General features: G+C 46.6%; 1 protein-coding gene and 2 non-coding genes across 3 annotated transcripts; all 3 read left to right on the top strand.

Annotated features, from left to right (window-relative positions):
* Window positions 1–2,510: 2,510 nt before the first annotated feature.
* Window positions 2,511–3,106, top strand: LOC6599145. The gene is made up of 2 exons (XM_002024343.2): window positions 2,511–2,973; window positions 3,048–3,106. Exon 1 carries the CDS (start codon window positions 2,569–2,571, stop codon window positions 2,959–2,961), a length of 393 nt encoding a protein of 130 aa, XP_002024379.2. The 5' UTR covers window positions 2,511–2,568; the 3' UTR covers window positions 2,962–2,973; window positions 3,048–3,106.
* Window positions 3,107–10,155: 7,049 nt separating this feature from the next.
* Trnas-aga lies at window positions 10,156–10,237 on the top strand. The gene has a single exon. It is a non-coding gene; the product is annotated as a tRNA-Ser (tRNA).
* Window positions 10,238–10,641: 404 nt separating this feature from the next.
* Window positions 10,642–10,723, top strand: Trnas-aga. The gene has a single exon. It is a non-coding gene; the product is annotated as a tRNA-Ser (tRNA).
* The last annotated feature ends 3,087 nt before the right edge of the window (window positions 10,724–13,810 follow it).

Consider the following 13,810-nt stretch of genomic DNA (forward strand, 5'->3'; position numbering starts at 1 on the left):
AAAGAAAATGAAAACGAAGGAAAAAAATTGTTCGTTTTTTTTTTTGCATTTGCGAAAATAGTGCAATTTGTATACCCTCATAAATGGGGGATGTGAGCAAAGGGGTCTACGGATTCTATGGATACTCGGCTCTCACTCGATATAAGATTAGCAATAATTATAATAAAATACCTTAGAAATGTGTGTTATATCCAAAAGACTCTTCGTTCTATCATCATTTATACTCCCATTTATCGGTCTATAAATGCATCTTTGTAACCATTTTAAACATCAGGAGATAAAGTGTTCTATTGTGCCCATTTCGTAGAGCATTTCCCAGCTCGGGTTATCCTTCCTTCAGTTTTGCATATTCCTTAAATTTGTTGCTTTTTTTTTTTGCTCTCTATCACACACAGAAATGGACATTTTTTAATTCTTCTTTCTTCATCTGCTTCGGCTTCGGCTTCTGGTCCTTATTCGTCGTCTTCCACGTATCTTTTTTTTGTTGCTAATCAAAAAGCATAACAGGAAGAAGGCAGAAAAGCCACCCGACCCTGCCCCATCCCATTGGGGCGGCCAAAACTATATACATATCTCTGGCCCCATCTCGTGGGGAGGCGACACCCTGCAGCAGCACTCTCCACATCCACATCCTGGTTATGTTTGCAGTCGAATAAACAGCATCAATTCATCACACATGCAACAACAGCAACAAAATGGCGCCACCAGGCCCAGGACGAGGACAGAGCCCAAGCCAGAGCCAGAGCCAGAGCCGTGGATATATAGCGCACACCCAAATCCCTATATCCCACCCCCCCCCCCCCCAAACAAGACAACAAAAAGTGCAACCCAATGCCGATGCTGCTCCTGCTGGATGGGTGGGTGTCCTGCCCCATTTGGTGGCTAGCAGGCAGCCGCCCCGAAGCCCTCGCAGCACTAAATCAACATTTCACTTTGATGAATGATGACCAATGTCCAGGCGCGGGTGTCCACGCCGATAGAGTCCTGTGCGCGGCCCAGTCCTGGTTCGGCCTGAACCCCCACATCCACGTCGAGGCGCCGCAGCGCAGCGCAGCGCAGCATGCAACATCCACAGCACACAACAGCAACAGAAAAGAAAGGACTACAACAACAAACAACAACAACAACAACAACAACAAAAATGAATGGCTAAAGAAAAAGGAATGGAAAATATAGCCGGGGAAAAATTGCAAAACAAGCAGAAAACTGGAAAAACTGTTGGGCGCAGCAACACACACACAAGGATAGTGGGGGAATGGGGGAATGGGGGGATGGGGAAAAAAATTGTGCAGAAGAGGAGGCTGAAAATAGACACAAGCACTAATCGAATTATTGCCACTGCAGAGGAGCTGCAGCCCATCTGCCCCTGCCCCTGCCCCTGACGCAGCCCCAGCCACCCACTAGCCATTACCCCCAACCGTCCACACCCACATGCCACATGCCATATGCCACATGCTACCCTCTTCTAACCCACTTCAGTTGTCCTGCTCTCTCCACACACACACACACACACATGGAGAGCAATAAAGAGAGAGAGAGAGAGAGAGAGAAATAGTGCCTCCTCGTTTCTTGCTTTGTAATTAAAAAGAAAAATACCAAAAAAAAAAAAAAAAAATGGAAGAGTAAAGGAAAAGCAATGGAAAATGAAGGAGGCAGAAGAGTCCAGGAGGTGGAAAGAATGGGGCGTTTACTGCTGGTGGGGGTGGGGGTCCAATGCATATGCATATGGATATGGATATAGATGCGTGGCACTGTGCTTCCCTGTGTGCGAGTCGCCTATCGATGCTGACCAACCAAAATCGAACAGAGTCGAGAGTCGAGCGTGGCGAGCTCTCTGGACATATAACCCCAAAAAAATGTAGCGCCCCAGAAAGGACGAGGAAAGAGCGGCGCAATAGTCTTCCTTATGTGTACCGCAATAAACAAAAAATCCGAACATAAATTAAATGTCCGTGACAGAACCGAAAAACCGAACCGAACCAAAAGCCAAAGCGAACACCACTCCTCCTCTCCTCCTCTCCTCCACACAAACCAGCATATCCCTATGGGAACCAGCCCGCCCACTGGCACCACCCCATAGCCCCACCCCGAGGAGAGTTCTCTTTCTCATCGCCGCTAATCAATGCTGTACAAGTTTTTACCATTTCGAACTCTGTAAGCCTTCCCTGATCCGCCGATTTGTCGTTGCTTGTTTCTTAAGCCCCAAGATCCCCCTCTTAATGGCCATTTTCGTTTCAAATTGCCACACGCCAATCAGTTATTAAATCGTTCCGATTGAAGGGTAAGCTTCCCAAGAATTAAAGGTACAATTTTCCCATTTTTATATTTATGTCAAAAAAAATACACACGTACAAAAATCAATCAAGTAACCTTTTGGAGCCTGCTGTCAACACAGCACCACGGCACCACACAAATCTCAGTTTAGTTCAGAACACTCTCGGCTTCATTATAAACCTCACAAAAAAAAAACAACAAAAAAAAACACAAAATTTCGAAAAAATTACTTTTAGTGCTTCAAAATTAGAGTTTGGTTTTAGTTTAGTTTTGGAAGACATCCATACAGCCACAATGCCTTTCTTTCGTGAATTGAACTACGAGCAACGCCAGACACTAGAGCAATGGTTAAAGAAATATGAGGTGGAGCTGAATTTTCGCACGCGCAACGAATTCAGCGACGCCTTCGCGGTGGCAAAACTCTTCGACAAGGTGCACCCCGGACTCGTGGACTTCAGGTGCTATTTGGCCCGCAGCAGCGTGGCGCTGAAGAAACAAAACTGGCATATATTCAACATAAGGACTTTGAAGCGAATGAATATGGGCCTGAGCCAACGGGACCTCTACAGACTGGCCCGCGGCGGCGGATGGGCCCTCGAGACGCTGCTCTACAAGCTGATGATGACCGATGTGCCGCCGAGGGCCGAGGGCGGGGAGGAGGGGACACTCCAAGAGAGCAGAGATTAACCAAACAGAGAGGTAACACACATTCACATATATATATATTTTTTTAAATTTTAAAATTAATACTTTTGTTGTATTTTTGACTACAGAATGGTACTGGCGTACGGCTAAGGAAGACATTTTCGGAATCTTTTGAATAAATATTTAAATCGATAAACAAAACTGATACAAATGCATTTGTTGCCTAAGATCTCAATTGAAAGTGAGATGGAAAGTACATTTCATTGGCAATTGTATTTTGGCCAGCTCAATTCGAAGCACAGGCAGAACGAAGTTCCTGTCCCCCAGCAAAGACCATCCGAGAGAACTGAGGAGAACATGTGCACATGAATGGATGTTGTTGCTGCAAAATGTCATCAGAGCGCGTGTTGTTGCTGTTGTTGCAGTCAATTGCATTGCAACATTTCATTTTCTGATATGAAAGATTTAAAGTTTGCAACATAAAAATGTCACGTTTTTCATGGTCGCCACAAGACCGACAACCGACAACCGACTCCAAGAGCCATGTTGAACTTTTCTTGCCGGTTGCTATGTTGCTGTTGCTGTTGCTGTTGCTGTTGCTGCTGTTGCTGGTTGTTACTGCGCATGTGCAGCAGCATTTGGAGGAGACCTCCAGGTACCCCCCGCATCCTCGTGGCTCTGCTCCTCCTCCTCCTCCTCCTAGGCTCTCCTCTGCTGCATCCATCTCTTCTCTAACTAACTTTTGTCAGTCTATTTATGTTACAATTTGGTGGCTGCCAAGCGAAAAAATGTTGCCAACTTTGCGTTTGCATTGCTTTTGCTGTTCCCCCCTCGTTTTGTGGATACCCTTTGCAGAGGATATCGGCCTTTATAGAATTTGTACAGCCATGTGGCAACTTGTTCTGTCATCTATCAATCCTCAATCGAATCAGCGTATACACACGTATAGTCGTAGATTCTATAAATCCCAAATAGAATGATGGATTTTTTCGAAGGGTATCAAATGTTTCGGCTGTGGAAGTCTGGCTTCCTTTTTTTTTTGATTTTTTTTCGGGCTTGTTTGACAATGCGCGTCGTGACATCTGCCAAGGCTCAGGCTCTGGCGAATGGGAATGGGGCTGGCGATGCGGTGCGGAGCGGTGCGGTGCGGAGCGGTGGGCGGTGGGGCAGGGGCCTTGTGGGTGCATAGTTGAGAAACGAGTTCCCCATGCCCCATGGCCCATGCATGTGCCCGATTCTTATTAATTTGGCAGAACAGTTGACGCAGTCGTCGTCCGCTGTGTGTACGCACATCTCGAGAGGATCTCCTGTTGCCCCAAAGTGGCAAGCGGTGGCTTGAACCCTGTCCTCTCTCTCTCTCTCTCTCTCTCCCTCTCTCTCTCTCTCCCGACTGGCTTCATAAATTTTTATTGCCTCACTGAGACTGAGGCTTCGACTGAGACTCGGGCTGCACCTCCAGCTTTGCCAGACTGAGACTCAGCTTGAGGCACAGGCCCAGTCTCAGACTCAGACTGAGGTTGAGGCTCAGGCCGAGATTCCACTGATATGAGGCATGGTAGGCAGCAGCAGCAGCAGCAGCAGCAGCCAGATGAGCCATCGGACAGTAGCCCCACAGGCAGACGACGACGACGACGACGACGACAAGGACGAGAGATTTCGTTTCGTTTTGTCACAAATTAAACACGTTTTTCCGCAGAACCTAATGAATAAACAAGCCCACAAGAGCGACCAAATGAATGAGAGCGGGAGAGCGGAAGACTATCGGAACGACTAGGAGATGCTCTATGGGCAAAAACCCAGAGATGTGGATGGAGCTTAAGGTAGTCCCAATGAAGAATATGATAAGTGAATGCATACCCTGCTCCAAACAGATCTTGAACGAAGAGTTCCATTGGGGACTATTTAGGAACAGAGTTCCGCTTCACAACAGATGAAAGGCCGTTTATATGGAGATTGGAGACCAAGACGAACCTGTGGCTAACAACCCCAATTGGAGGCATTCCACTCCACTTCGTTCTACCTTAATTTGAGCAGCCACGCCCACTGCCGAGCCCCACACATAAGGCGCAAAATGAACGCAATTAACAGGCTGTAAATAATACGTAAAAATGCCAACCAATTTCATCCTGAGAGCAGGAGGCGACCGATCTACCTTCCGATGGCGATGACGATGACGATGACATACATAAGTGTTAATTGAACATGCAACTCTGTGTTGTGTTGCCAGGTGTCCAGGTGTCCAGTGAATGTTGCCTTGTTGCAATTACGCACTTCTAATGCAATTTCAATAATTGGGCATCAAATTTATGGGGCGACACTGCAACGATGTTGCTACGAAATTACGAAGTGCGAACATCCCAGTCGGGATCATCATCATCATCATCATCAGGAGGAGGAGAAGGCGGAGGTAGCCACAAAATATTGTACAAGTAATCGCAGGCAATAGCCTTTTGCGATAGATCCTCAGATCCCCAGCTCCAACTGCAATTATTTCTATTAAAAACAATTTATATATACGTAAGAGAAAAAGAGTGCACAAATATGAAAATGTGAAAAGTTTCTTTATAAAAATATTTCCTTTTCTGTGCTGCGCTTTGCCTCTCGTTGTTTTTTCTCTCCTTTATAATTGTTCTCAATTTGCATGCGAGTCGAGTCGGGTCGGAGTCGAGGCGATGCGATGCGCACATGAAATTCTATTAGGCAACAACATTTCGCAATTGCGTGCTGATTGCCGGTTGCAAGTGCCACAAGAAGTTGTAGAAGCAGCACCAGCAGCGGAAAAATACAAACTGGAAGTGGCTAAAACTGAAGCAGAAGAAGCCTAAGAGGCCTAAGGCATCCTAGAGATGCGCGAATCACGCCACTCACGGGTCCCAGTCAGAGGCATTGTCACGATAGTTCACGACACACCCTTTGATGCTAAACAGCGGTAGACATAATAGTCTTGAATATCTTGAAAAACCTGGAAACAAGTCACAAAAGATGCAAACTAGAGCCAGCTAAAAGCTACAGCTAAAACTTAACCGACAGCTCGCGATCCTCACGACTAGATCATAGACCTCTAGATATTTCAGCTCACGGTACCATCCCTGGATACCTGCCTCTTGGCCAATAGCCGAAAGGGATGAACTAGAACCCTAGAGGGTTATGCTTTGCATGCACGGGATTATTAGTTACGGCCGCCTGAACGCATTTTCTGCGCAGCGTTTTGGACCTACGAATGGAATGGCATGGTATGGAAGCCCATCTCAGATACTGGTATTAATAATTTTAATTATCTCTAGAATTATGTTTTTGCGCGTAATTATGCGAAACGCGACAACAAAAGATCCCGCGATCAAAGGCCTAAGGCCCAAAGGCCCCAATGCCGAGGTTCAGGCTCGGGCATGTGTATGCAAAGTGGCTAACAGTCCCATTCCCCACAGTAGCTGCCTCTTCGGTCGGGCCAATTAAGGTGTGCAACTCGCAGACCCTGGGCCACTGGCCAGCCCGCCCACTTTCCTTTTCAAGCTGCCGCCATCCCCAACCAGAATTTGAATCACAATCTGAATCCTGAGTATGAATCGCGGTTCTCTGGTTAGGCAAGCATAACTAATCTAATCGCTCCGCAATCCAAAGAGCCCCAGCACCTCTGCTATAATCACAACCTTGAACTGAGTTAAGGCCTCAATGTTTGACTGAGGTCTAAGGGTTAAGGAATCGAGGGAGTTCTAGAAAACAAAGAACAATAGACAAGAAGCATATCTACTAGACTGCAGCATCTCGATCAGATTGGATCATTGCAAGTTCCAGCAACATTGAGATACCAACAAATCGATCCCACCTTTTTCGGAATAACAATACCCAAAGACAGGCAGAGAGAGAGAGAGAGAGAGACCTTAGTGTTAACTTTTTTGGTCACCTTAAAGAACTTTTGAACCAACTCTTGTTATTCTGATTGAGCCCAGATTTCGGGGGACCTGAATTCATACGTGACTCCAAAATCAGTCGAATACCCACCCACACTTGAACGCCTCCACAGCTGGAATTTTCCAGAATTTTCGTAGGCTTTTTTCAATCTAATGACAACATAATTACTTTGCGAAAACGTTTGCAGCGGAATGAATTGTGGCCCAGGAACCGTTTTAATTGCAGTTCAGAGAGTGAGAGGAAAAGAAATGACAGCACAGCACTGATGGAAAATGTGGGGAGGGAAATGGAAAATAGAATGTTGGCCAACTGTGAGAGATGTTGCCGCCCACGTTGGAGGGTACCCCTTCCGAGCAGAGCATGTTCCAGTTTCAGTTGCAGTTGCAGTTGCAGCAGCCGTCCCCGAAAAGTGCGTACAGACGTTGCAGACGGGCAGGGGGGGCATGTGGCACGGGCCACGGGGCACGAGGAACGAGGCAACAATCCAGTTAACAGTAATTGCTGGCGCGTCGTGTTTTCGGACCACCAATGGATTGATTAACTACGTGTTCGATATTTCAGCTCCCCAGCTCCTCAGCTCTTCCTGCTTCCTTCAGGTTCCTCCTGGGTCCCCCTTCTTGCTTCCCCTCTCCTGCCCACCTCCAGCTGTGTCACTTTGGTATTGATGATGTGGCCCGGGCGGCAGCGGCAGCGGCTGCGGCAGAGCCGGCCAAGTGTTCCATTCCGGCTCCGATCTGCTCTTGAGCAACGCAACGCAAGTCCAAATCAAATTTACTATAATGACCACTCAAATGGACAGCGTAATGGGGCATGCAGCGCAGGAAAGAGATGGCAAGAGCCGAAGCCAGAGAGGAGCAAGAGAGGAGCTGGAGACAGCGTCAGCGACAGCGACAGGGAAAGAGAAAGGCCCCGAAACGGAGTTTGGAGCAGCGGAAAGTGGGCGAAACTTCCAAGAGGCTGAAAGAGAAGCTAATGGCATTTGGCTGGTGTTGCGTGCATTTGACATTGTGGCATGCAGCATGGGGCATAGAGTCGCTGCTGGAGTGCTGAGGAGAGGAATAGGCCTAGAAAATGGAAATACTGACGGAGCCTGTGGGCGATTGTCAAAGAAAGGTGTCTCTCCTGGTCTCTCTCCAATGATTTGCTATGGCCAGATATGGCTGGCTGATAAAATGGAGCAGAAATTATGCTGAAAGATAAGATAAGAAAGATTAGATAGATAGATGGGTAGATAGGTAGATAGAAATACTAAGCAGTAGCTTAAACATGCTACAAATGGGAATGGGAAGGAGAAACAAGAAGTGATTCAAACAGGATTCAAATCAACAATTTATTTCAATGCAAACTATTTAGAAGCAATTAGCATAATGCGGTCGAAGATTGCCATTAAGTCCGGGAGTTTCTATAGAAACATGCCGTGAAACATAGCATTTTTCAAAGAAAAGCACAGGAAAAAAGGAAATGTAAAACCATAAGGAAACATCAATGGCTCTCGGATGCTTAGCTAAAACATCAGATTAGAAACTGAATAAATACTAAGTGCTTCAAAAGAAATGTCTAAACATGAATTGTAAACAAGGAAATTGGTAGAAATAATGATTTAAAAACATTACTAAATATAATTTAATAGAAGGAAATGGAAATGGAAATAAAGAGAAAGGGGATGACAACCAAAAAGATGTAACCAAAATTATTTGGAGAATGAACGAGTGGAATGAATGCAATGAATAGGGTATCAAGTGAGACCCAAATTCGAAGAATTTTAATAGCCCCATGCTCATGATAGATTAAGCCGAATTCAAGAGATTCCAGCAAGACTCCTTGCTCTGTCCCGTTCCCCAGTGCCATATTTAACATATCCATAAACTGCCTGGCCCCGAGGCGATGCTACCACGCGACTACCTCAGTGGCAGGTGCCACAGATGGGATGGGATGGGATGGGATGGAGAGGAATAAGGGGAGCCAGGAACACGAGGGTTCAGGATTGATGGGGACGTGTGTAATGTGGTCCCCGTCGCCGTCCCCACGAGTGCACTCGGGGCCCCGCAAGTGATTGGCATTTTTCGGCTGCCGTGCGCCGAGGATTTCGCACTTCCTCGCGCGGGGTCACATCACGCACATCTCTGTGGCAGGGCAACCACAGGGAAAGCAGCACCGCAGCGCACCGGCAAGCAGGCAAGCTGCACCTGCAACCAGAGGAGCAGGGGACCGGGACCGGGATCGGATCGGTGTAACCTCCTTAGGAGATCTCTTCAACAACTTAATTGAATGTTGGCGTTTTTCGGGCCAAGGGGCAGCTGCTTATCGCAATGCAATTAATTCCAACGATTTGCTTAGCTGTAAAATTTGTAACAAGGGTCCCCCTTAACCCATATCCATGTCCATATCCAGATCAAGGGGCGCCGCAAAAGCACAATTTTGGTAGCTGCATTTTTCGTTCAGTGTAAATCAACTGGATGCGGTGTTTCGGTTCGGTTGATCGGGGGTACGGGGTTCGGGGTTCGGGGTCCGGTTTCGGGTCCCCTGTCAACCGGCAACAACAAAACGTAAATCAAGAAATTTGCTTAGCCCACGCGCGCCATCATCTCAGGGCCCCTTGCAATCCGCTAACCCTATACCGATCCCCGATCTGCGATCTGCGATCCGTGATCCGCGATCCACTCCCCTGAACAGGTGGCGCACAACGCCGCATGCGCTCTTTGCATATCAAAATGCTCCGAGAATGGGATGGAAATGTGGCAGGGGATAGGGGCATGGCTTGGATTCGGGGCGCATGCGCAGTCCGCAGTCTTGTGTCCGCTTTCCGCGATGTCCGCTGTCCACAGAGTTGCCATAAGGCACAATGGGTGGTAAATTGAAGCTTTCAGCTTGTTGCTGTCTGTTGTTGCTCTTGGTGCATGGCCCCTCCCCCTCCCCCTCCCCTCTCGTGATTTCAATTCGTTGGCGGCTGTTTTGACAATGTGCGCCGCTTTAATTGGAGCCGTGTCATTAAGTGCACGCAATGAGAAAATCTGACGAAACCCGGGGTGAGGTGAAACCAGAGACAGCTGGTTTCGAGAGCGGGAAATACGAGTACGAGTAGAGGATGGATTACAATCATTAAATAGATACGAGTATTCGGTCAAAGAAGAAATCTACTTTGTTACTTTGTTAGAGAAGAGCCAACCCCTATCTGGGGATAGAACAAAAGGCATACGAAGTACATCAAGATCAAAGATAGCCCACAAATAATCTATTAAGTGTTACAAAAATAACCTGGACTGGACCCATAACCCTGAACCATTATGAAACGTTTTTCTGGATCTTTATAAAGATCATGGATATAAGGCAGTCGTGGCCGAGCGGTTAAGGCGTCTGACTAGAAATCAGATTCCCTCTGGGAGCGTAGGTTCGAATCCTACCGACTGCGATGGGAGAAGATCTCTATATTTTTGCATACCAGCCGGTTCTAGGAGTAGAAAACTTCTCCACCAACCAGCACCACCTGTACAACTGACTGCGACGAAAGGTATTCGAATGCCGAGTAAAGACTCGTTACTCGCCAAAATTCGCACGTGCCAGCACTTACACTCGGCAGAATTCCAGCGACTCGTCAAACTATTCCAAAGGGAACCCTATTGTTAACTATTGACCCTCGAAGTTAACATGAGAGAATCTAAAGAATTATACATTCGATAATCTAATCATACTTTGAGCTCTTCCGGCTCTCTTCCCTCTTGTCATATCTAAACCGATTTATGTATCTATAAATAGTTTATGGTGGAATGATCGGATGGTAAAATTCATGATTGAAGGTGGATTGACTCCCATCAAGCAGTCGTGGCCGAGCGGTTAAGGCGTCTGACTAGAAATCAGATTCCCTCTGGGAGCGTAGGTTCGAATCCTACCGACTGCGGATCATCCATTGAATACAGTTTTTTTTTCAGTGTATAATATAGTATTTCGCCTTCCTTAAGTGCCACATTTTGTTGACAAATATCTTATGTTGGGCCGTAGCCTGATTGTTAGCGGCAGTGTCTCGCCATCTGTTGCTGTTTTCTAATCATTATTTTTATTTATAGATCATTCCATTCTATCTCCTTCTAATTCATGACGGAAATAAAGAGCTCTAATATGGCTTACCCAAACATATCCACACCACTCTGATTCTGGCTGATATGGCTCGGTGGTATGTAAGGCTTACTCTTGGCTTTCCTTCTGGTATTCCCATTTCGCAGGAGCCAGGAGCCGCTGTAAATAAATAAAATAAAATTTCCTGCCACTTGGCGATAAGCAAAAAAACTTTTCCTGCATCGACACCCCCTCAACCCAAAGGTGGACCACAAAAGTCGATGGAAAAGTTTCGACAGGTCTCAGCATTTCAGGCCGCCGCCGTCGAGGCAACAGTCAACAGTCAACATCCAACAGCCAGTGGGGGTTCGGGTGCGGGTTGCGGGTGCGGGTTGCGGGTGCGGGTGCAGAGTGAAAGTCCGAGGGGGGGGGGAGGGGGGCACAAAGAGAAATTGTCGCCACAAAAGTTCTGGAGGGTCTCCTGCAGCCTTCCACCCTTTGGAGCCTTGCAGTGGCTTTTGGCTTCTGCTCCTGCTTTGTTGTTGCAATGGCCCCCAGCGTAAATTTTAGTCGTGATAATCTATGCAATGGAGGAAAGGTTGATCTGTTTTTCCCAAGTTAAGGCTCTATCTTTGTCGAAGAAGAAACTTTCAGGAGGAATGAGCCAAGGAAAAACCTATCCATTTGGTGGTTGATACGTAATATATGAAGTATTGGGTATCCCCATAGTCGTAATATCATGCCCTATACGATTTCCACTTGTTATTGTTATTGTTACATTTTTTTTTTTGTGAGCTCGAGGCTTCTTCGTTTCGTTTCCTTTTTGGCAGGCGCCGCCGTTATGTCTCGCAAAGTTTCAAGAAACTGGTTCCGTCTCGCTCCGCCTCTCTTCCCGCCCTCTCCCTCTCCCTCTCCCTGACTGTCTCACTTGCTCGCTCGAGGGAAGAACTTTCTATGTCATATTTGCCTGTGTTTGTGTGTGTGTATCTGTGTGCTTCGTTTTGATATAATTTATTGTAAAATTATTTCCGTTTTGCTGTTACTTTGTGGCCGCCTCCCGAAAAGCCAAAAAAAAAAAAAAAAAACCGAAAAACAGAGGGAGCAGGGGCCAAAAGATGGAAAGAGGGAAAACGTGGCCCTTCATCAGAGGGCCATTTAATTGGCGTCTATTTATGTCATCGCAGATAGCACAGCAGATCGCACCGATCGGGAACAGAGATCGTGAGTGACAAACCAAAAGCTGCCACGACACAGACACACGTAGTGGGTCCATGGCGATCCACGGCCAGGGCCAGCCTCAGCCTCAGCCTCAGGCTCAGGCTCAGCCTCAACCTCATCTCGACTCGTCTCGTCTCTACTCGATTTGAAACAATGAAAATTGATATTGAGGGAAATCTTAAAGGCCGCAATCACCGCTATCAAGCGAACTCCTCTCATTACGCATATGGAATACAATTTTTAGCTCCAAGCGCCGACCAGGTCCCAGATCCCCCATCCGCAATCCCCAGTCCCAGCGGTCAGATCAAGCAACGCAGCTCCTCCGAGTCTGGGTACTCGTTGCCTTGCCCACCAAGGTCTGTCCATCATTATGTCAACGCTCTGAATGCGCATGTCAATCAAGATGAAGTGCCGCTGATATGTCCATCTCGGGGCCCCAGACTCCAAGCTCCAAACTCCGACTTCGACTCTTCGGGCTTGCTGATTGTCCTGCCCTGGGAATTGGTCTCTGGTGGGCCTTGCCCTCGGACTAGCACTCGGACTCGGGCCAGCAGCGAAAGTTTCATGAAAGTTATCGAGAAAAATTATGTCTGAAAGTGAGAAAAGAAGAAAAACTAAATAAAACAACTTACAGAATAAATAAGAGAATTTTCTAATACTTCTCCTATGGGGGATATGGAAATGAATAATCTTCGCTTTCGCCTTGCAGCTTGATGCATAATCAGGGCACAAAAAAAGCGAAACAAACAGAAATGTATTCGAATTCTTGAGTAAGGCATGTTGAAAATTAATTTTGGGTAATTATCAGCCAAGACAAAAAAAAGGCAAAACTGTTTTCGGAGGACCGCAATTCATCACGAACTATGTTCCAAAATGAATGTTTGGGTTTTCCTTCAATCAAGTAGACTCAATGTATAAAAAAAGAAAATACTAATCGCCAAAAGCGATTAATTCGTTTTTAATTATTTAATCAATAAAAGATCTATTCAGTTTTTAATGGCGTTGGTTTATAGTTATAAAATATATAGTATTGGAATAAAAAATATATAGAGCCTCGAAAATGAACAGCCAGGAAAACGAACTCATCTCTCGACAGTAACCATCGCAAGGACATCCCAGTTCTACTTGGTCTTGGAGCCGTTGGTTCGGGCCATTGCCTCGCCCTGGTGGCACACAGTGCACACTTCTCAATGGACTTCTCTATGGACATTCTACACTTGGGCACCTCGTGCCCTGTCTTTGTGGGCCCCATTTAACTTCTTCCAGATGCTGGCCGAGGATGTCCTTCAGGCCTTCAGGCAGGATGGGATAACTCCTTCGCCGCTGCAGGTTGCAGATGAATTCTGTCAATCATCCTACAAATGAAGTCGCCACATGCAATGGTGGAGATCAAGTACGTGGTCATCTCTCCCGTGTCGCTCAGTCTCGATGATCTGGAAGCGTACATACTTACGTCTTAGGGAAATCCCGCCGTCATCCCACAGGTTCAGCTGCATTCCTTTGGGACAAGTCCACCGATGAACCATCCAGGAGGACGAACCAGAGACCAGAAACCAAGGAACGAGGGATCCAAAGCCTGCTGTACGAGAAAAAAGATTGAAATTGCAGTTAAAATTTTGAAGCCAAGCTTCGATAGGCAGCACAAAACGACAGTCGAAGGGGCAGAAGCAGCGACTGGGTTATATATAATCATTGGATTATATTAGTATAGTAG

The sequence above is a fragment of the Drosophila persimilis genome, unplaced genomic scaffold (assembly GCF_003286085.1).
Source record: "Drosophila persimilis strain 14011-0111.01,24,50 unplaced genomic scaffold, DperRS2 tig00000735-arrow-arrow-pilon, whole genome shotgun sequence".
NCBI lineage: Eukaryota > Metazoa > Arthropoda > Insecta > Diptera > Drosophilidae > Drosophila > Drosophila persimilis.